Genomic DNA, 21,049 nt, shown 5'->3' with positions numbered 1-21,049 from the left:
CCGTGTGAGGCTGCATCCCTTCCTGGAGTTGACTGGCACCATTGGCAGGGTGTTTTGGGAGAAGAGGCACGTTTGAACGCCGGCTTGCCAGCCCCTGTGCAAATGAACCATACAGCCCAGCTTGGGCAGGGGCCATAGCTCAGTGGTAGAGCATCCCCTTGGCATACAGAAGGTCCCAAGTTCAATCCCCAGCATCTCCAGTTGAAAGGATCAAGTAGCAGGTGATGAGGAAGACCCTTCCCTGAGGCTCTGGAGATCTGCTGCTGGTCTCAGTATATGGTACTGACCTTGGTGGACAAATAGTTTGATTCAGTATAAAGCAGATTAATATGAGGCAGTCGAGTGACTGCCTGTCTGCAAACGCTCAGTCGGCACATTGAAAACATTGATAATTTTCCAGATCACTCAGTCAAATCATCCACAGAAATCCTGCCGTTCTGGGTCAACAGACAGGGGAGGCACATTTGGACTGGCGAAGATGTATTTTCTTGCACAAAGGAACTCTGCACATGCTCTGGGGCATTCAGCCGTTGGTCCCAGAATATTTCCAGCAAACATTTGTACTGCATGGAGAACTGGGTTTGATTCCCGACTCCTCCACATGAGCGGTGGATTCTAATATGGTGAAACGGGTTGGTTTCCCCACTCATCCACATGAAGCCAGCTGGGTGACCTTGGGAGAGTCACAGTTCTCTCTGAACTCACTCAGCCCCACCTACCTCACAAGGTATCTGTTGTGGGGAGAGGAAGGGAAGGCGATTGTAAGCCAGTTTAATTCTCCTTAAAAGGTAGAGAAAGTCGTCATATAAAGCCCAATTCTTCTTCTTCATCTTCTCTTCCTCCTCTTCTCTCTCTGGGTTATGCTGATTTATGCTATGGGTTTTAATGTACTTTAATATCCTGTGGGTTTTTTTATTGGCTGGGTTTTTAATGGCTTTTTCATTTCAATGCTTTTCTGTTTCTGTGATTTTTTGTCTTGTTTTGTGTTGTGAACCGCCCCAAACTGGTGTCTGAAGAGACAGCATGCACCTTTTCTAAACGCAATGTGACCAGATGGTAGTGCTTTCACAGAATGACTCAGCTGAACCTGCCTTGGTTCCATAAACATCCCTAGATAAGCATACCGCTGAAGCTTCTCGGATCAAAACAGAGACACAGCTGTACAAGTCAATGCCCATCCCAAGGATTGCCGCTCAATCTTTCCCCTCCCTGTTTATGCGCTGCCGAAGGTTGTCTGTGGTAGGCTGCATTCATTGACTCTGCAATAGCCTGCTCTTCCCTGCCTGAAAAGAAGAGGATGTTTGTGACTTTGGATGAAGGTGTAATGGGAAATCAGAAAGTCTGACAACGTCCTCACACTGGCTCAACATGTGCCTCAGGATCTGATAATAATTAAATTCATTAAGAACATAAGAAGAGCCATGCTGGATCAGACCAAGGCCCATCTAGTCCAGCAGTCCGTTCACACAATGGCCAACTGAGTGCTTCTAGGAAGCCCACAAGCAAGACGTATGCAGCAGCATTGTCCTTCCTGTGTTCCAAAGCACCTAATATAATAGGCATGCTCCTCTGATCCTGGAGAGAATAGGGATGCATCATGACTAGTATTCATAAGAACATAAGAAAAGCCATGCTGGATTAGACCAAAGTCCATCAAGTCCAGCAGTCTGTTCACACAGTGGCCAACCGGGTACTTCTAGGAAGCCCCCAAACAAGACAACTGCAGCAGCACCATCCTGCCTGTGTTCCACAGCACCTAATATAATAGGCATGCTCCTCTGTTACTAGGGACAATGCATCTTGGATAGCCCTCTCCTCCATGAACATGTCCACTCCCCTCTTAAAGCCTTCCAAGTTGGCATTAGTCTTTGAGATGCCAAAAGAGCCTTTGAGTGTTTTGGTTTGTGCATGTAAGGTAGAGTCAAGATGGTCCACTCCCCACTCAAATTCTGGGGAGGGAGTTCACCCCCAAAGAGTGACAGCTCCACAAACTCGTGTTAATGAAATTTTAACAATGAGAAAATGAGTGAAAGCAGGAGAGTGGCTTATTTATTTATTGGCTTGTTTATATCCTGCCTTCCTTCCCAATGGGCACCCAAAATAGCTTAAGCAGTATCCCCCCCTCCATTTTATAACCACAACAACAATCCTGTGAGGTAGTTCAGCTGACTGGCACCCCAGCAACCTTCCAGCGTGGTGAGCCAGCATGGTGTAGTGGTTAAGAACGATGGTTTGGAGCGGTGGACTCTGATCTGGAGAACCGGGTTGGTTTCCCCACCCCTCCACATGCGCGGCGGAGGCTAATCTGGTGAACTGGATTTGTTTCCCCGCTCCTACACATGAAACCAGCTGGGTGACCTTGGGCTAGTCACAGCTCTCTTCTAGCTCTCTCAGCCCCACCTACCTCACAAGGTGTCCGTTGTGGGGAGGGGAAGGGAAGGAGACTGTAAGCCGGTTTGATTCTTCCTTAAGTGGTAGAGAAAGTCGGCATATAAAAACCACCTCTTCTTCTTCCGTGGCAATGTAGGGAGTCAGACCTGTCCCTCTCAGTTCCTAATCCAACACTCTTGATCACTACACCACATTGGTGTATCAGATGGAGGAACTAAAAAGGGAAGCTTTGATAAACAGGGACAGTTGGAAGCCAATGGCTTGATGCCCAGAAGAAAAGAGATGCAGAGGATCCTGTCTGTTGGAGAGGAAACCAGCTTGTTTGTCTCCCCCCTGCATGACAAATTGTCAGTGCCGAAATCCCCCTATTCTTCCTGTCGAAAGGATCTTCGATCATGTCTGCCAAGTGTCGCCACCCCCAAGGTGTGCCCGGTCAACGTTCGGTGTTGCTATGAGTGAAAACAGCATGACGCCTCGCTTCAAAACAGTCTGTGAAGCTCACGTCTTACCTCAGAGATTTCCCTTGAGTCATCAGCCTGAGCTGTGAGGAGGAGACGTGTGCAGGCGGTGGGGTGACTGCCTCATAGACTTAAGGGCTGGCCCAACCTAGTAGTGAGCACCGGGCCATGGCCTCGGGCAGCAGATTTCCAGGGCCCGCAGCCTGGCAGGAAAAACCTTTTGAGGGAACATCCCTCCTCCTAGGGTTGCCAACTCCGGGCTGGGAAATTCCCGGAGATTTGGTGTGGCGGCGGAAGGTGGGGTTTGAGGAGGACGGGGACCTCAGTGGGGTATAATGCCACCGTGGCCCCCCCTGGGCACCATGATGCGGATCATTGGCCTTCATCATCGTCTTTATTGTACGGTAAACAGGCCTTTCAGTAATGCAGTTGTTAAAACAAATTATAGTCATTAAGACAAAATATATATTATGCTTGTGGGTTAACGGAGTTCTTTCGGCATCTGGGAAGATTGAGTCTCAATGGCTACATTTTTTAAAAAATAGCCACTATTTCACTAATATGTACAGTGAGAAAAAGGATGTCTAGCTCTTCTGCTAGTACCTTGGCCAAATCATTGGCATTCCTTTCTATAGTCTCAGAGGAGCATGCCTATTATATTAGGTGCTGTAGATCCCGGGTAGGATAACAATGCTGCATTCATCTTGCAGCTGGTTGGCCACTGTGTGAGCAGACGGCTGGACTTGATGGGCCTTGGTCTGATCCAGCAGGGCTTTTCTTATGGCTACCAACTTGGAAGGCTTTAAGAAGGGAGTGGACACATTCCTGGAGGAGAGGGCTATCCATGGCTACTAGTCAAAATGAATGCTGGTCATGAGGCATACCTGTTCTCTCCAGTATCAGAGGAGCAGGCCTATGATATTAGGTGCTGTGGAACACAGGCAGGAGAATGCTGCTGCAGTCGTCTTGCTTGTGGGCTTCCTAGAGGCACCTGGTTGGCCGCTGTGTGAACAGACTGCTTGACTTGACGGGCCTTGGTCTGATCCAGCATGGCTTTTCTCACGTTCTTATGTTCTAGTCATGATGCACACTGGTCATGATGCATACCTGTTCTCTCCAGGATCAGAGGAGCATGCCTATTATATTAGGTGCTGTGGAGCACAGGCAGGATAATGCCGCTTTAAGAGGGCTTGAAGAGGGGAGCGGACATGTTCATGGAGGAGAGGGATATCCATGGCTACTAGTCCAAATGAATACTAGTCATGATGCATACCTATTCATCTTGCTTATGGGCTTCCTAGAGGCAGCTGGTTGGCCACTGTGTGAACAGACTGCTGGACTTGATGGGCCTTGGTCTGATCCAGCAGTGCTTTTCTCATGTTCTTACGTTCTTTATTCAGTTCTCTTGTTTGGACAGGGGCAAGGGGTTGTAATTTTTTTTTTAATGCTTTTTGAGGAGGAAACACAATTCTCCCCTTCTCTGGCTGCATCAGCTCAGACTGCAGATGTGTGTGAATAAAGGAATCGATTTTTTTTTTGCCTAGAGCAAACAAACAAACAGAGAGGCTTGTCTAGGCCCTTGGTTGGCTCACAGCCGAGGAGGCATCCAGAACGACCTGTGTTTGTGTGAGGCCTCAGAATTGGGTGCGCACGCATGAGAGACAGAGAGAGCATTTCCGGAAACCTGATGCTCCTGGTGCTGGTTACCGCTGCTGGAGTTGAGGTATGTCTCTGCCAGAGCGTGCAGCTTAATTTCCAGCAAGGAGAGTCTCTGGCAGAAAGTGGGGGCGGGCGAGAGGAAGGCCAAGGCCGAGGCAAGTACCTGCAGGCAGGCAGGCGGCTGCAGCCGCTCAGCTGTGCTCTGAGCCAGCCGCAAATTGCCGCTTTGTCTGAGCCCAGGCTGGCAGGGAGCGGGTTGGCCAACCCTTACTCACTGCATACCCCACAGATGCCCCACCTGCTTAGTCAGCCTCTTGTCACATCAGAGATTCCACCCTGGAGCCCTCCGACGGCGGTGAGTCAGCTGAGCTTCGCCGCGGCTTGGCCCGAGGCTCCGGAGCCTGGGAGGCGCTACCGTTTCTGCCGTGGTCCAGATGGACTGGCCCGGTGGAGCCGGAGGGCCAGGGAGACAGCTGTGGCCGGAGAGGGGGTAAGTCTGGGGTCCGGGGAGTTGCGGCTTTCACTCTTCCCAGGATGGACCTTTTTCTTAAAGGAGAGTCACTGTTTGTACCCACAGGCCTATGCATGGGTGGCGTTTGCTTTCACACCGGCCATGCCGCAGTTTAAAAATTCAGCAGTGGTCTCAGGAGCAGCTGTGGCTCTTGGTGGCTCTCTTCCCCTCCCTCCCTGCCCCGGGTGATTTTCTGAATCTCTCCGGGGAGTTTGGCTGGCTCGCCCTGGGAACCGAGCCAAGGCTGTGGGCTTTTCCCATCCTAGGTCCCGAGAAAGAGCCACCTGCTGATTCCCCCCTTCATCTGTCCAGAGCTTCTTATCGCAGCTGATGGGTCTCGGTGCAAGGTTGTCGGTTCCCTGCTCCGCCCATTTTCTGCCTTGTTCCTATGGGACCCGGTGCCTTCTGGAGACTGCAAATATTTACACGTTCCCTTCCTGCACACAGGGATGAGCCGCAGCAGCACGAGGACTTTGGGATCGCCTTTGGTGGGCTTTCCTGGAACTTGCCCGGCCAGCCGGCCACAAAACACCCTGGGAACACAGGGGCGTGGGAGGGTGTTCTGGCAGCTGCTGCCCTTTCAGCAGCCCCCCCCTCGCTCTCGCATCTGGCCGGCAGACAGCCTTTCATCTGTTCGATGGGAACCGGGTGGCCTAAGAAGGGTAGATGCCGGCCTGTCTGCTTGGCCTTTCTGGGGGAGATGCTAGGGGAGAGATCCAGCGGGCCTCTGCTTGTCTGGAACATGGTGCAAACCCTGGAAAGACAGCTGCAAGAGCTCCAGGACTTTGGGGGGGGGGGGAAAGGCCATTATGTAAGTAGGGCAGGAAGAAAAAAAAAGACTGGGTAAGGTAGCCTCATATCAATCAATCAAGTTTTATTTCGGTACAATATCAGCTCTGAATAAAAATCAAAGTTAGGTTGAAATAATAAAATGAAATAATAAAAGTTGATGATTCTGGGAGGGATGGTTTGAAGAAGAGGAGGAAAGATCTTCTGTGGGGAAGGGTTTTCAGTCAGCCGTTTACGAATCCCACTAGACCGGAGGCAGAATTTGGCTACTCGAGTGGTTATCTCCCGAGAGGAGTCTGCTAAGAGAAGGGAAACTTTAGCTTCTTCCCGTCTCCCAGGAAAGGATGACGATATGGGGAGAATGCACTGCGATCTTATGCCGCTGTAGAAGGGATATTGCGGCAGAACATGTTCTATTGTTTGCCACTTTCTCTGTTTTGCATGGGCATAGTCGTTGATGAAAGGGAGTACGGAGATACCTGCCTTCCAGGAGAGCTGAAGGTAAGGCGTTGAAACGTGCCAAATAAAACTTGATTTCTCCCTCTCCCATAATATTAGAACATGGGATCATCTGCTAAAGCTGGAGGGTGAGAGATTCAAAACAAAAGGAAGTATTTTTTCACACAACGCATAGTTAAATTGTGGAACTCCCTGCACCAGGATGTGGTGATGGCTGCCAGCCTGGAGGGCTTTAAGAGGGGAGTGGACATGTTCATGGAGGAAAGGGGTATTCATGGCTATTAGTTGGAATGGATGCTGGTCATGCTGCATACCTGTTCTCTCTAGTATCAGAGGAGCATGCCTATTATTTTGGGTGCGGTGCAACACAGGCAGGATGGTGCTGCTGCACTCGTCTTGTTAGTGGCTTCCTAGAAGCACCTGGTTGGCCACTGTGTGAACAGACTGCTGGACTTGATGGGCCTGGGTCTTATCCAGCAGGGCCTTTCTTATGTTCTTATGTCCTTCTTATGCCAGAGTGAAGGCCCTTCGATATTTGGATACTTCCAGAAATCCAAGGTAGTCTGCAGGGTGGTAGCCTCATATAGAGAGCCAGTGCGGTATAGTAGAGAGCCAGGGTTGGCGTTGGCGTTAGAGTGTGGGGCTAGGATTTGGGAGAGCCAGGCTGAAGCCACTGCTCTGCTGTGGAAGTTTGCCGAGTGGCCTTGGGCCAGTCGCACACTCTCGGCCTAACCTACCTCACAGGGTTGTTGTGAGGATAAAGTGGAGGGGAGGAGAAGAATGGAAGCCGCTTTGGGTCCCCCTTTGGGGAGAAAGTAGGGTTTCCAACCTCCAGGTACGAACCAAAAAACAGCACGATGACTCAATATTGAAAAATGTAATAGCAAACCAAACAATGTAACATGCACAGACACACTAACAATACACAATAATAATGCACAGAGTATTCACAATGTGGCAAGGTGAAGACTTAATAGCAGATGAACTGATAACAACATTGTGTGTTCATTATGTATTTGTTATCAGTTCATCTGCTGTTAGTCTTCACTTTTGCCACATTGTGTATATTCTGTGCATTATTATTGTGCGTTGTTAGTGTGTCTGCGCATATTCCATTGTTTGGTTTGTTATTACATTTTTGATACTGAGCCATCGTGCTGTTTTTTTTGCTTGCACCTCCAGGTGCTAGCTGGAGATCTCCTACTATTACAACTGATCTCCAGCCGATAGATCAGTTCACCTGGAGAAAATGGCCTCTTTGGCAATTGGACTCTATGCCATTGAAGTCCCTCCCCTCCCCAAACTCCACCCCCAGGCTCCACCCCAAAAATCTCCCTCAGGTGGCGAAGAGGGACCTGGCAACCTTAGAAGAAAGGCAGGGTATAACGGAAGTAAATACATGTAAATGAACCCCCTCTGTTCCTTTGCGCAATCCTGTTTGCTTCCTGTGGAAGGGCAGAAACTTATACAAGGCTCGGATGCCCTCTCTCCCCTTTTGGCTATTTAAAATGCTCTTTGGTATTCCTGTAGGGTGGAGCCAAGGCTGAGTAGCAGAGCATCTGCTTTGCATGCAGGAGGTCCCAGGTTCAATCCCACCCCAGCATCGGGTGATGTGAAAGGCCTCCCCCTATGACCCTAGAGAGCTGCTGCTGGTCAGGGTAGATAGCGCTGAACTTGATGGATAGGGTTGCCAGCTCCGGGTTGGGAAATACCTGGAGGTTTTGAGGGCGGAGCCTGAGTAGGGTGTGGTTTGGGGAGGGGAGGGACTTCAATGCCCTAGAGGCCAATGGCCGAAGCCGCCATTTTCTCCAGGTGAACTGATCTCTATCGGCTGGAGATCAGTTGTCATAGCAGGAGATCTCCAGCTAGTACCTGGAGCTGGGCAACCCTAGCGGTGTATATTTGATAAGGTTGGACAGCTGAAAGTGTTAATAGCGTGTTTTAAATCCCATCCTTCCTCCTAGGAGCTCAAGGTATCCAACTTCAGGTTGGGAAATTCCTGGAGATTTTGGAGGGGGGGAGCCTGGGGAAGGCAGGGTTTGGGGATGGGAGGAATCCCAGTGGGGTGTAAGGAGAGATTCCCTCCGGCATCCAATTAGAGGACCTGCACTAAACACTTTTAAAGGCTTTACCTGTGCAAAACCTTTTAGCGGCAGAGTTCTCCAGGATTTATCTATTAAGGGTGATTAACAACCTTTAATTCTGATCATGCAAAAGTGTAAGGGGGGTGAGTTCAGTTCTTTGAACGATTAACCAGCAAACCAGATGGAACAGCTGCGGAAACTTTTTATCATTTATTGAGAAAGGAAAATATTCTTTTTATTGAGCAAGACAGAAAAACAAGACAGGTGTGAAAAAGTTAACCCTGGAATTACTGGGAAGAGAAATACTAAAATTAGCAAAGTTCCTAGCATTGCTTAATCGTATTACAGCAAGTAATAGTTTTAAAAGCAAATCAGATTTCAGCTTTTAGGGATTATCAAAGGCCCAAGTTACCCACCCCGAAATCTCACCTAGACTTCTGAGACTTCCATCTAGAGAAACCTGATTTATTAGTCACAAAAGTGCATATTTATAGAAAAATATCAATCTTGTCTTTCTCTAAATCTATTCTGTCATAAGCATGTGGTTATTATGTAGATAACTGATTGGTTCATAACTCAATGAGATAAATGTAAATTCAACTGAGCCAATCAGCATGTGCATATGAGTCACATCTGATATAGCAAGATAAGGAGGCCAATCTCAACTCTTAACCTCTGTTAAAAAGCAATTAATTTAACTGTTCTGTAACTGTTTCGATTAACTGTCCAAGGGGAAGGCAACTCGAAGTAAACAAAGTTCATTGACGTTTGACAAGTGCTTGAACTCTCCGTTACCTTGCACACTCAGCAAGAAAATATTAGTGATATCATATATACCGCTACAGGGCATAATGAACACACATGAACACACGAGGTAGCCTTATACTGAATCAAACCCTGGGTCCATCAAAGTCAGTATTGTCTACTCAGACGGGCAGTGGCTCTCCAGGGTCTTAGACAGGGGTCTTTCCCATCAGCTACCTGCCTAGTCCCTTTAACTGGAGATGCCGGGGATTGGACCTGAGACCTTCTTCATGCCAAGTAGATGCTCTACCACTGAGCCACGATCCCTCCCCAATGCCATAGTCCTCCCTCCAAAGCTGCTGTTTCCTCCTGGAGAACTGATCTCTGTAGTTTGAAGATGAGCCATAATTCTGGGAGATTTCTAGGCCCCAACTGGAGGTTGGCAGCCCTAACGGTATACATGCATCCTCCCCATCTTTGCGACAGCCCTGTGAGGTAGGTTAGGTTGAGTGAGAGAGACTGGCCCGAGGTCACCCAGTGAGAGGATTTGCACCCAGGTCTCCCCCAGTCTTCGTCCGGTCTTCTTACCACTGCACCCTACTGGCTCTCAGTTTTATATTGGTGCCATTCAATTAATTATCGAAGAGTGAAATTTCAAGTCGAAATGCCAGATTTCAACTCTGGAATTTGAGGGGTGAACTTCAGAGTGAGATTTCACCATCAGCATTTGAATTTCGAAATTCCGTTAGATTTCCTATGGACCCTAAATCCCTAGGCTGTTGTTGAGAGGTAATATAAATATCTAAATAAATAGCTAATGTGGGAAAGGCAGGGAAAACATGCCACTTGATTAATTATATTGTGTTAAGATCTGAAGGGTCGATTAGAGCTGAACCCCTTCTCAGCTACCAGTTTTACTGTCAAGTAGTTCTCAGTGCTGTACTTTATCCTTCTTTGGAGGTTTTTAAGCAGAGGCTAGATGGCCGTCTGTCAGCAACACTGATTCTGTGAACTTGGGCAGAACATGAGAGGGAGGGCAGGAAGGGTTTCATTAGGGTTTGGCTCTTGTGGCCCTTTCTTACATGGCCTGAGTATTGCCGATCACCACTTGGGGGTCAGGAAGCATTTTCCTCCAGGCCAGATTGGAGGATTTTTGTTTGTCATCTTCTGGGCATGGAGTAGGGGTCACTGGGCATGTGTGTGGGGGAGGTAGCTGTGAATTTCCTGCATTGTGCAGGGGGTTGGACTAGATGACCCTGGAGGTCCCTTCCAACTCTGTGATTCTGTTCTAGCTGGGCATTTTCTGTGTGTGTTTTGAATATTTGGCACCTGTAATTTGACGTCCTATGATACTAGATTCGGTTTTCAACAGTTGATCTGTGATAGAGATGGGTGCCTGACCAGATATGGTAGACAGACTGTGCAATGGAATTTCATGTGTTTTAATGCACACACCATATAATTTTTATCATTGTATTCATAAATATAAAAATATTTATAAGTAAACATTGTATTTCGTTATTTATATAGAAATGTTTCTAAAACATTTCTTTGCTGCCTTTCTACCCAAATAGGGTTCCCAAGGCAGGAAACCATAAAACAAAAGTCTCTGAGAATATATCCAACATAGCATGTTAGCTATGCAGTAGTCATTGATTGCTGAAAGCAGATTTCATTTTGAAGCCTTTTAAGAAACGCTCCAGGAGTCTACAGCATGGCAGTTTGATGCTTTGACACACACATGAACTCATGAAACTGCCTTATACTGAATCAGACCCTTGGTCCATCAATGTCAGTATTGTCTACTCAGACCGGTAGCGGCTCTCCAGGGTCTCAGGCAGAGGTCTTTCACATCACCTACTTGCCTAGTCCCTTTAACTGGAGATGCCGGGGATTGAACCTGGGACCTTCTGCATGCCAAACAGGTGCTCTACCACTGAGCCACAGCCCCTCCCCAAGCCCCACACAAGCTTATGATCATTTGCAAGTAATTTTTTCTAGAATCCAGTTGCAAAATGCATTGAAAACTGAAAGTGCATTATTCAGCGATCTGAAAACTTCAGATCTGAACAGTTGAAGTTCTAGGAAAGGTCACCCCAGTGGGCTGTGCTGCGTCGCCCCCTGCTGGACTTGCACCTATACATTTCCTTAGGTGCACAAAATTGTAAATTCAGTTATTAGCGTCCCCACTTAGAATCATAGAATCATAGAGTTGGAAGGGACCACCAGGGTCATCTAGTCCAACCCCCTGCACAATGCAGGAATTTCACAACTACCTCCCCAGTACCCCCCCAGTGACCCCTACTCCATGCCCAGAAGATGCCCAAGATCCCCTCCCTCTCATGAACTGCCTAAAGTCATAGAATCAGCATTGCTGACAGATGGCCATCTAACCTCTTCTTAAAAACCTCCAGAGAAGGAGAGCTTACCACCTCCTGAGGAAGCCTGTTCCACTGAGGATCCTCTCTAACTGTTAGAAAATTCTTCCTAATGTCTCGAAGGAAACTCTTTTGATTTAATTTCAACCCATTCGTTCTGGTCCGACCTTCTGGGGCAACAGAAAACAACTCAGCACCCTCCTCTATAGGACAGCCCTTCAAGTACTTGAAGAGGGCTATCATATTCCCTCTCAGTCTTCTCTTCTTCAGGCTACTCAGACCGGCAGGGGCTTTCCAGGGTCTCAGGCAGAGGTCTTTCACATCACCTACTTGCCTGGTCCCTTTAATTGGAGATGCCGCGGATTGAACCTGGGACCTTCTGCATGCTCTCAGATTGTAGACTACACTGGCTTTGATTGACTATAGGTTATTAGACAGTGGCTTCTTATTTTGGAAATTCTTGTTTTGGAAATGTAAGCCAAAGGAGGTGGAGGACGCTCTGTCTACCCTCTTTCCCCCCCTCCCCAGGGAAGTGAGACATGGATTGCAGCTGATTCAGGCAGCCTCCAGAGATCTTCCTTTGTTGCCATCCACGGGCATTGTTGTGCTCAGGCTGAAAGGTCACAGGGCACCGAGCAGCACCCCCCTCCTCCCCAGGGGCCTGGCTGTGCATTTAAAAATAACTCCCCCCCCCTCCAATCGATGCCGAACTGCCCTGGGCACAGTACGGCCTCTGCTCACAATCGGAGGAAACGCTCTGGCTGCCGGAGCATTGTTCTGCAGCAGACACTCGTTTCCTTTGCCCTGCGAGGGGGACACCGATAGGCCAACGCCGACCCTGCGGCCTCTTCTACAGCCAGCCTGGAGGCATCGCTTCAGCATGGCATTTGTCTGCACTGGTGGGGGAATCCAATGGAGGGCAAGAGCTCTACACCTTTCCAAGCAGTGCAGAAGAGGAGATGCTGGTGGTTGTTTCTTTCTTCTTTCGTACACATCCCTGCATGAGAAATGGCATGTGCTGAATTGCTCTTCTTCTGTGTGTGTGTGTATTAAGTGCCGTCAAATCACTTCCGACTCATGGCGACACTATGAATGAAAGTCCTCCAAAATGTCCTATCTTTGACAGCCTTGCTCAGATCTTGCAAATTGAAGGCTGTGGCTTCCTTTATTGAGTCCAATCCACCTCTTGTTGGGTCTTCCTCTTTTCCTGTTGCCTTCAACTTTTCCTAGCATGACTGTCTTTTCCAGTGACTCTTGTCGTCTCATGATGGGACCAAAATACGATAGCCTCAGTTTAGTCATTTTAGCTTCTAGGGTCAGTTCAGGCTTGATTTGATCTATAACCCACTGATTTGTTTTTTGGCAGTCCACGGAATCCGTAACACTCTCCTCCAACACCACATTTCAGAGGAATCTATTTTCTTCCTATCAGCTTTCTTCACTGTCCAGCTTTCACACCCATACATAGTAATAGGGAATACGATGGCATGAATTAATCTAGTCTTGGTGGCCAGTGACACATCCTTACACTTCAAAATCTTTTCTAGCTCCTTCATGGCTGCCCTTCCCAGTCTCAATCTCCTTCTGATTTGGTTCTTGTAGGTTATCCAGGCTGTGTGACCGTGGTCTTGGTATTTTCTTTCCTGACGTTTCGCCAGCAGCTGTGGCAGCCTTCAGTGTTACTCCTCTGAAGATGCTTGCCACAGCTGCTGGCGAAACGTCAGGAAAGAAAATACCAAGACCACGGTCACACAGCCCGGATAACCTACAAGAATGAATGAACTCTGACCTTGAAAGCCTTCGACAATATTCCTTCTGATTTTTTGGCTGCAGTCTCCCTTTTGGTTGATGGTGGAGCCAAGGAATAGAAAGTCTTCAACAGTTTCAATTTCCTCATAGTCAATCTTAAAGATGTGTAATTCTCCTGTAGTCATTACTTTTGTTTTCTTGATGTTCAGCTGTAGTCCTGCTTTGGCACTTTCTCTTTTAACTTTCAGCAGTAGTCGTTTCAAATCTTCACTATTTTCTGCCAATAATGTAGTGTCATCAGCATATCTCAAATTATTAATGTTCCTCCCTCCAATTTTCACTCCACCTTCATCTAAATCTAATCCATCTTTCCTAATTATATGTTCTGCATATAGATTGAAGAGATAGGGAGATAAAATACATCCTTGTCTGACACCTTTGCCAATTGGAAACCATTCCGTTTCTCCATATTCTGTTCTAACTGTGGCCTCTTGCCCAGAGTACAGGTTGCACATCAAAATGATCAGATGTAGTGGCACACCCGTTTCCTTTAAAACCAGCCATAGCTTTTCATGATCCACACAGTCAAAAGCTTTGCTGTAATCTATGAAACACAAGCTGATTTTCTTCTGAAATTCTCTCGTATGCTCCAGTAACCAGCGTATATTTGCAATATGTTCTCTAGTGCCTCTTCCTTTTCTGAAACCAGCTTGAACATCAGGCATTTCTCATTCTATATATGGTAACAGCCTTTGCTGTAAGATTTTGAGCATCACTTTACTTGCATGAGAAATTAATGCAATGGTCCGATAGTTGCTGCAGACTTTGATGTCTCCTTTCTTGGGAATTGGAATGTAAATGGATCGTTTCCAGTCTGTAGGCCATTGTTTTGTTTTCCATATCTGTTGGCATATTCTTGTCAAGATTTCTATGACACCGTTTCTATGGCTTGGAATAGCTCTATTGATATTCCATCTGCTCCTGGTGATTTGTTTCTTCCGATTGCTCTCAATGCATCTTTCACTTCACTTTCTAAAACTGTAGGTTCTTCTTCAAAAGATTCTTCTTGGAAAGAATCTTCTTCTAGGCAACTCTTAAAGGGACCTGTTGATTTAGAAGCTGGCCTGTAGTATGACCCGGGAAGTACTAGTCCAAATGGATACTAGTCATGATGCATACCTATTCTCTCCAGGATCAGAGGAGCATGCCGAATATATTAGGTGCTGTGGAACACAGGCAGGATGGTGCTGCTGCAGTTGTCTTGTTTGTGGGCTTCCTAGAGGCACCTGGTTGGCCACCGTGTTAACAGACAGCTGGACTTGATAGGCCTTGGCATGATCCAGCAGGGCTTTTCTTATGGTCTTATTCCCCGCTCCTCCACATGAGCGGCGGACTCTAATCTGGAGAACCAGGTTCGATTCCCCACTCCTCTATATGAAGCCAACTAGGTGGCCTGGGGCCAGTCATAGCTCTCTCAGAATTCTCTCAGCCCCACTGCATAGTTAAATTGTGGAACTCCCTACCCCAGGATGTGGTGATGGCTGCCAGCTTGGAAGGCTTTAAGAGGGGAGTGGACATGTTCATGGAGGACAGGGCTATCCATGGCTATTAGTAAAAATGAATACTAGTCATGATGCATACCTATTCTCTCCAGGATCAGAGGAGCATGCCTATGATGGAACAGAGGCAGGACAATGCTGCTGCAGTCATCTGGTTTGTGGTCTCCTAGAGGCACCTGGTTGGCCACTGTGTGAACAGACTGCTGGACTTGGTGGGCCTTGGTCTGATCCAGCAGAGCTTTTCTTATGTTCTTATGGAAACTGGTCATGATGCATACCTGTTCTCTCCAGGATCAGAGGAGCATGCCTATTATATTAGGTGCTGTAGAACATAGGCAGGATGGTGCTGCTGCAGTTGTCTTGTTTGTGGGCTTCCTAGAGGCATCTGGTTGGCCACTGTGAACAAGCTGCTGGAGTTGATGGGCCTTTGGTCTGATCCAGCAGGGCTTTTCTTCTGTTCTTCTGTTTTTGCCTAATGGTGGTTTCTCTCTCTTTGTCTCCCTTCCCGTGCTCCCAGGTATGCCACCATGCCGAGTGCCAGCAGCTGAACCACAACAGCCCCCTCCACTTGTGCGAGACCTGTGACGGACGCTTCCACAGCACCATGCATTTTGACAGCCACATCCGCTTCGACTTGCAAGGTGACCCTGGCCAGGCTGTGTGCGGGGTGTATGTGTGTGTGTGTTTATGGAGGATCACGGCATGGTTAAGGCCTGGCCCTCCCTCCCCAGATACCCCCAAAGACATCACCTTTCCAAGGTTTCCTGTGCAACCATCAAACCCACCAGTTAATGCTTTAGAACCAATTTTTCAAAAAAAAACAACCCAGAATTAATTTGTGACTCTGTGCCGGATGTTGGGCGAACTTTTTGTGTGTTCTGAGTGCCATCAAGTCGCTTCCGACTCATGACGTCCCTATGAATCAATGTTCCACAAAATGTCCTGTCTTTGACAGCCTTGCTCAGGTCTTGCAAACTGAGGGCCATGGCTTCCTTTATAGGGTCAGTTCATCTCATGTTGGGTCTTCCTCTTTTTCTGCTACCTTCAACTTTTCCTAGCATTATTGTCTTTTCCAGTGACTCTTGTCTTCTCATAATGTGACCAAAGTACTATAGCCTCAGTTTAGCCATTTTCGCTTCTAGGGACAGTTCAGGCTTGATTTGATCTAGAACCCACCTATTTGGGTTTTTTTGGTGGTCCACAGTATCCGTAACACTCTCTTCCAACATCACATTTCAAAGAATCTACTTTCTTCCTGTCAGCAAACTTTTTAGGTGGCTAGATTTGTCCCGAGGACCTCCAGTTGCTGACCCTTACTGGGTAACAACAGGTTAAAATTGTTTCCTAGCCACTGAAATGCTTAGTTTTGCCAGCTGCCATGTGGGGTCTGGAGATCTCCCAGAATTACAGCTGATTTCCTAAGATCAGTTCCTTTGGAGAAGATGACTCCCTTGGAGGTGGACTCAAAGGGCATTATACCCCGCTGAGGTTCGACTCCTCCCCAGTCTCCGCCCTCCCCAGTCTCCGCTCCTGAATCTCCCAGAGGGAGGAGGGATGTGACCGGGGCTCTGCACCCCCCCCCCTCCCCGAGGGCCTTGCTATGCATAAATCCATTCCTTCCACCTTTCAGGTTCTGTCCTGGCACGGAATGTCTCCACACGATCGTGTCCGCCACGCACCAGCCCTGCTTCAGATGTGGAGGAGGATGACGAAGGGCTGATGGACGGAAGAGGGTGGGTGCGAGGAAAACCGGCCTGGGCGCTGCTGAATTCAGGAAAAAAACTCTGCATCTAGAAAATCAGCATCTCAGGCTGAAAATTTCTGAGATAGCTTTCTTTCTGACATGCTGGTTTTCATGCACAGGGAGTTGTACTTTTAAAAAGATAAGGTACGGGGGTGGGGAAGCATTCAAACATATGATCTGTGCTCCTGCACCATCAGAAACTTCTAAAAGCTCCAAAATGCTGCATTTGAAATCCTCCAGGAGCAGGTGGGAGAGCTCTTTCCTGCATTGAAAAATGTCTTTGCTTGCCTTCGTGCTGTTATGGTGGAGGAGAGAGTGAGCAGAGCTTTTTGTTAAGGCCAGATCCGTCTCTTGGCTTGTCTCTTGCAGGGATAAGAAAAGTTCAGCGCTGAAGTTGCCTAAGAAGAAGGCCAGGAGGCGGCACACAGACGTAAGGATGCTCTTCCTCTGTTCCTGCCTTGCTCGCTCGCTCTCTGCAATCCACTGCTGGTCTGAGTAAACAATACTGTCTTCGATGGACCAAGGGTCTGATTTAGTATAAGGCAGCTTCATGTGTTCATGTGTCCCTGCCCCCCAACAAATTCTCCCACTGAGGTGCCAATTAAAGCAGGCAACTCTTGTAAGGGCGGGGGGTGGGGGCTGATGAATGCTGAACCATGCTTTGAGGTTGAGAACATGTCTCCTTGTGCTAAACCGCTGAATCTCTCTCCTAGGATCCCAGCAAGGAATGCTTCACCTTGAAGTTTGATTTGAATGTGGACATCGAGACGGAGATTGTGCCAGCCATGAAGAAGAAGTCCCTGGGGTAAAGATATTAAAGTTAGCTGGGGATGCGGGACATGTGTGTGTGTGTTAAGTGCCGTCAAGTGGCTTCCGACTCATGGTGACCCTATGAATCACTGTCCTCCAAAACGTCCTATCCTTAACAGCCTTGCTCAGATCTTGCAAATTGAGGGCCGTGGCTTCCTTTATGGAGCCAATCCATCTCTTGTTGGGTCTTCCTCTTTTCCTGCTACCTTCAGCTTTTCCTAGCACGGTTGTCTTTTCCCGTGACTCTTGTCTTCTCATAAGGTGACCAAAGTACAACAGCCTCAGGGACGGGTTACTTGTGGGTTTTCAGGATCTCAGTCGTCAGCCAATGGGGTAATGGCACGGGATTCTTCCCAAGACAGTTTCGGTGCTCATAAGCTGCTTAATTCAGATAGGTGGGTTGCAGAATTCTACCCAGTTGCTCAGTGAGAAGTCCACCTGTTCCCACCTTCCTTGCCTGGGAACTCAAAGGCACTGGATGACTGGCAGGTGAAATCCTGAATTTTCATGGCTCACGTAGTCTTCTCCTGTACAGCACTTGTTATGCAGAAAAACTTACCTGCAGATATATAAATGGGAGCAGTACTTCCGTTTGCAGATGACGGCTATTTCCATAGATTCCACCCTCCTACTGAAGACCCTCACTTTGTCCTCTGTGCTGTTCCTGAGGGTCCACTGACCTCCCCAGGAATAAAATTGAGGGAGGGCGGGGATTTGGCAGGCTGTAGGAGGAGGGGAAAGTGTGAAAGCCCTGCTCTGTGAAATTCGTGGATGAAGTCTGCTGCCATCCAGTTTCGCATTTCCGATTTTCTCTTCTAAAAGCAGTGGCTGAACGCTGTTCATTGTGTTAGGCTGCAGGCGCGGAGTCAGTCTGGAACAGTGGGGCCATTTTGCCAGGCCTGCTGCCCATGCTAAGCCTCTAAGCAAACTGCTCTCTTGCCTTTTCACCTGCTGTCATCCAAACATATTCCACACTGCAAAAGACAGCTGCATATAATGTACATGAATACCCACCAATATATCATGTGATTTTTGATGCCCATTCTGCACTCATGACCGGGTGCCAATGTCGCCCCAACCTAGTTACACTACTTTGGGCAACCATGAGGTGCTTTAGCTACTAGGATATTTCCTGGCAAAGGCAGACAAAACTGGGGAGTGGTGGTATGTGCGAGTTACTGGCCCTTGCTTCTGTGGAGTGGACATGCCATCGGCAGGCTTCCTTTTCTTTTCTTCGCTGCAGTGAAGGACTGTTGCCTGTGTTCGAGAGGAAAGGCATCGACCTGTCGAAGGTGGATATTTACCTGGATCAGTCCAACACGCCTCTCTCGCTCAACTTTGAAGCCTACCGATTCGGGGGCCACTACCTGCGTGTGAAAGGTAGGTGCTGCAGCGCTGGGTTCTCTGCAGTGGTGAGGAGACCCGCACTTCCCTTGCATAGGGTTCAGCACCCCACGTATTTTTTGTTTTTACTTTTGCAACTGTAGCCCCTGGGATTGCTTGATCCATGAGGAGAATGGGGTGGGGGAAAGCAGAGAAGAAGGAAGAATTTAACCCACTGGAGGCAGCAGGAGTATGTCTGTGTGTGTTGAATGATCTAATGAAGAAAAGCATAGTGGTTGCTTGACCCCCTTAAAATGTGTTGGTGGGGACTTGGGGTCATGCTCTGACCACCCAGTAGAAGAAGAGTTGGTTTTTATATGCCGACTTTCTCTACCACTTAAGGGAGAATCAAACTGGTTTACACTCACCTTCCCTTCCCCTTCCACAACAGACACCCTGTGAGGTAGGTGGGGCTGAGAGAGCTCTAAGAGAGCTGTGACTGGCCCAAGGTCACCCAGCTGGCTTGGTGTGTAGGAGTGGGGAATCAAATCCAGTTCACCAGATTAGCCTCTGCCTGTAGGCAGATCCTGCATGGAGGGGGGGGGGTGTTGGACTCGAGGGCCTGTATGGCCCCTTCCAATTCTATGATTCTAACCTTCTCTCCAGGAGTCACATGACTGAATTATGCCAAAGGTGCTGTAAGAACAGATTTGCTTGTTTTAAACTTCAGTAATTTTATCTCGTTATCCACCTTGAGGAAAGTCATCTAGATATGCCATAAAGAGATAGATCAGAGAGAATGAAAGACAAAGGGGTCTGCTTCAGCTGAGATGAAACCTTTCTGCAGTGGGTCAGAAATCCAGGGGACCAGAAAATTGCTTGGGTGATCCCTTGCCAGGATGGATGGGGCTACCTTGTTAAGCCATTCCAGGCACATGGTAGTTTTTCCTTCCTTCCTTCCTTCCTTCCTTCCTTCCTTCCTTCCTTCCTTCCTTCCTTCCTTCCTTCCTTCCTTCCTTCCTTCCTTCCTTCCTTCCTTCCTTCCTTCCTTCCTTCCTTCCTTCCTTCCTTCCTTTGTCATGTTTATAACCAGCAAAGCCAGGCTCAGAGCAGCTCACAACAAAATCATTCAATAATATAAATACATAAAAGCCCCATAATTGTCATTAGGCATAGAATAATAAATAGAAAAAGAAGAAAAAGAAGAGGTTGGTTTTATATTCTCTACCACTTAAGGAAGAATCAAACTAGCTTACAATCACCTTCCCCTCCCCACAATAGACACCCTGTGAGGTAGGTGGGGCTGAGAGAGCTGTGACTAGCCCAAGGTCACCCAGCTGGCTTCATGTGGAGGAGTGGGGAAACCAGCCCGGTTCACCAGATTGGCGTCTGCCGCTCATGTGGAGGAGTGGGGAATCAAACCTGGTTCTCCATATTAGCGTCTACTGCTTCAAACCACCTCTCTTAACCACTACACTACCGATGCCCACACTCCTAGTATCTGAGCATGAGTACACCGACGGCGCCCTTGTGTGATAAAATCTGGGTTTCGTAGCACCTGTAGGGCATTCAGGCTCCCCCATGTAATAATAAAGCAAGATTGGAAAAAGGGGGGAGGAGGGATAGGGAGACCAGCACAGACATAAACCATAGCTGTCCTCAACCATACGTATGGTGGAATATCTCTATTTTGCAGGCCTTGCAGAACTCCCTTAGGTCCCACAGAAAAAGAAGAGTGGGCTTTTATATGTCAACTATCTCTACCTTTTAAGGACAATCAAACCTGCTTACAATTTCCTTCCCTACCTCTCCCCACAACTGACACCTTGTGTGTTTATCCTCAGCCAGGCGTGCCCGGTCACCATTTGCTCAAAGAGTCCAGCGCTGACCCACGGGATTTGTTTCTCTCTTTTCGTGTTTCAGCCAAACCTGGGGATGAGCTCAAAGTGGAGCAGGCAGTGAAAGACTTCAAGTCCCTTAGCCTGCCCATCATGTACCCTTCTGGGACCGGCCCATCTTTCCCCTCCACCCCTTCACTGGATCGGCTGGAGCATCTGCCGCTGCGCAGAGAGGGTGCTGATTTCTTGGTGAGTGGGGAAGGGGGGGAGGCTTGGGGCAGGGGCCGCAGCTCAGAAATGGGGGACTCGAGAAGCCTGTTGATGCTGTGGGGGTGCAAGGAACGGAGCAGGGCAACGGACTCGAGCTCAGGGTTGTTCATCTGCCTGTTCATCAGGGTTGTTCATCTGCCTCGAAACGGGTTGTTCAACTGCTTCGCTCAGTAGCCTGCTTCCTCTCAGAAGACGAAGAAGAAGAGAGGGTTTTTATATGTTGACTTTCTCTACCTTTTAAGGAGAATCAAACTGGTTTACAATCTCCTTCCCTTCCTCTTGT

The 21,049-nt window shown here is 48.1% G+C and overlaps 1 protein-coding gene across 1 annotated transcript in view; it reads left to right on the top strand.

Moving 5' to 3' along the window:
- Window positions 1-21,049, top strand: part of PLEKHG5 (pleckstrin homology and RhoGEF domain containing G5) — a 98,803-nt gene that overhangs the window by 51,026 nt on the left and 26,728 nt on the right. Inside the window, exons 3-8 of the mRNA XM_056865076.1 lie at window positions 15,299-15,422; window positions 16,412-16,514; window positions 16,895-16,955; window positions 17,239-17,330; window positions 18,579-18,715; window positions 20,582-20,745. Of these exons, the coding sequence (XP_056721054.1) occupies window positions 15,299-15,422; window positions 16,412-16,514; window positions 16,895-16,955; window positions 17,239-17,330; window positions 18,579-18,715; window positions 20,582-20,745 (681 nt within the window). The remainder of the gene's footprint in view (window positions 1-15,298; window positions 15,423-16,411; window positions 16,515-16,894; window positions 16,956-17,238; window positions 17,331-18,578; window positions 18,716-20,581; window positions 20,746-21,049) is intronic.

This window comes from Euleptes europaea, chromosome 19 (assembly GCF_029931775.1).
Source record: "Euleptes europaea isolate rEulEur1 chromosome 19, rEulEur1.hap1, whole genome shotgun sequence".
Classification (NCBI taxonomy): domain Eukaryota; kingdom Metazoa; phylum Chordata; class Lepidosauria; order Squamata; family Sphaerodactylidae; genus Euleptes; species Euleptes europaea.
The sequence above is the reverse complement of the archived record's forward strand: the minus strand, read 5'-3'. Positions and strand labels throughout refer to the sequence as shown.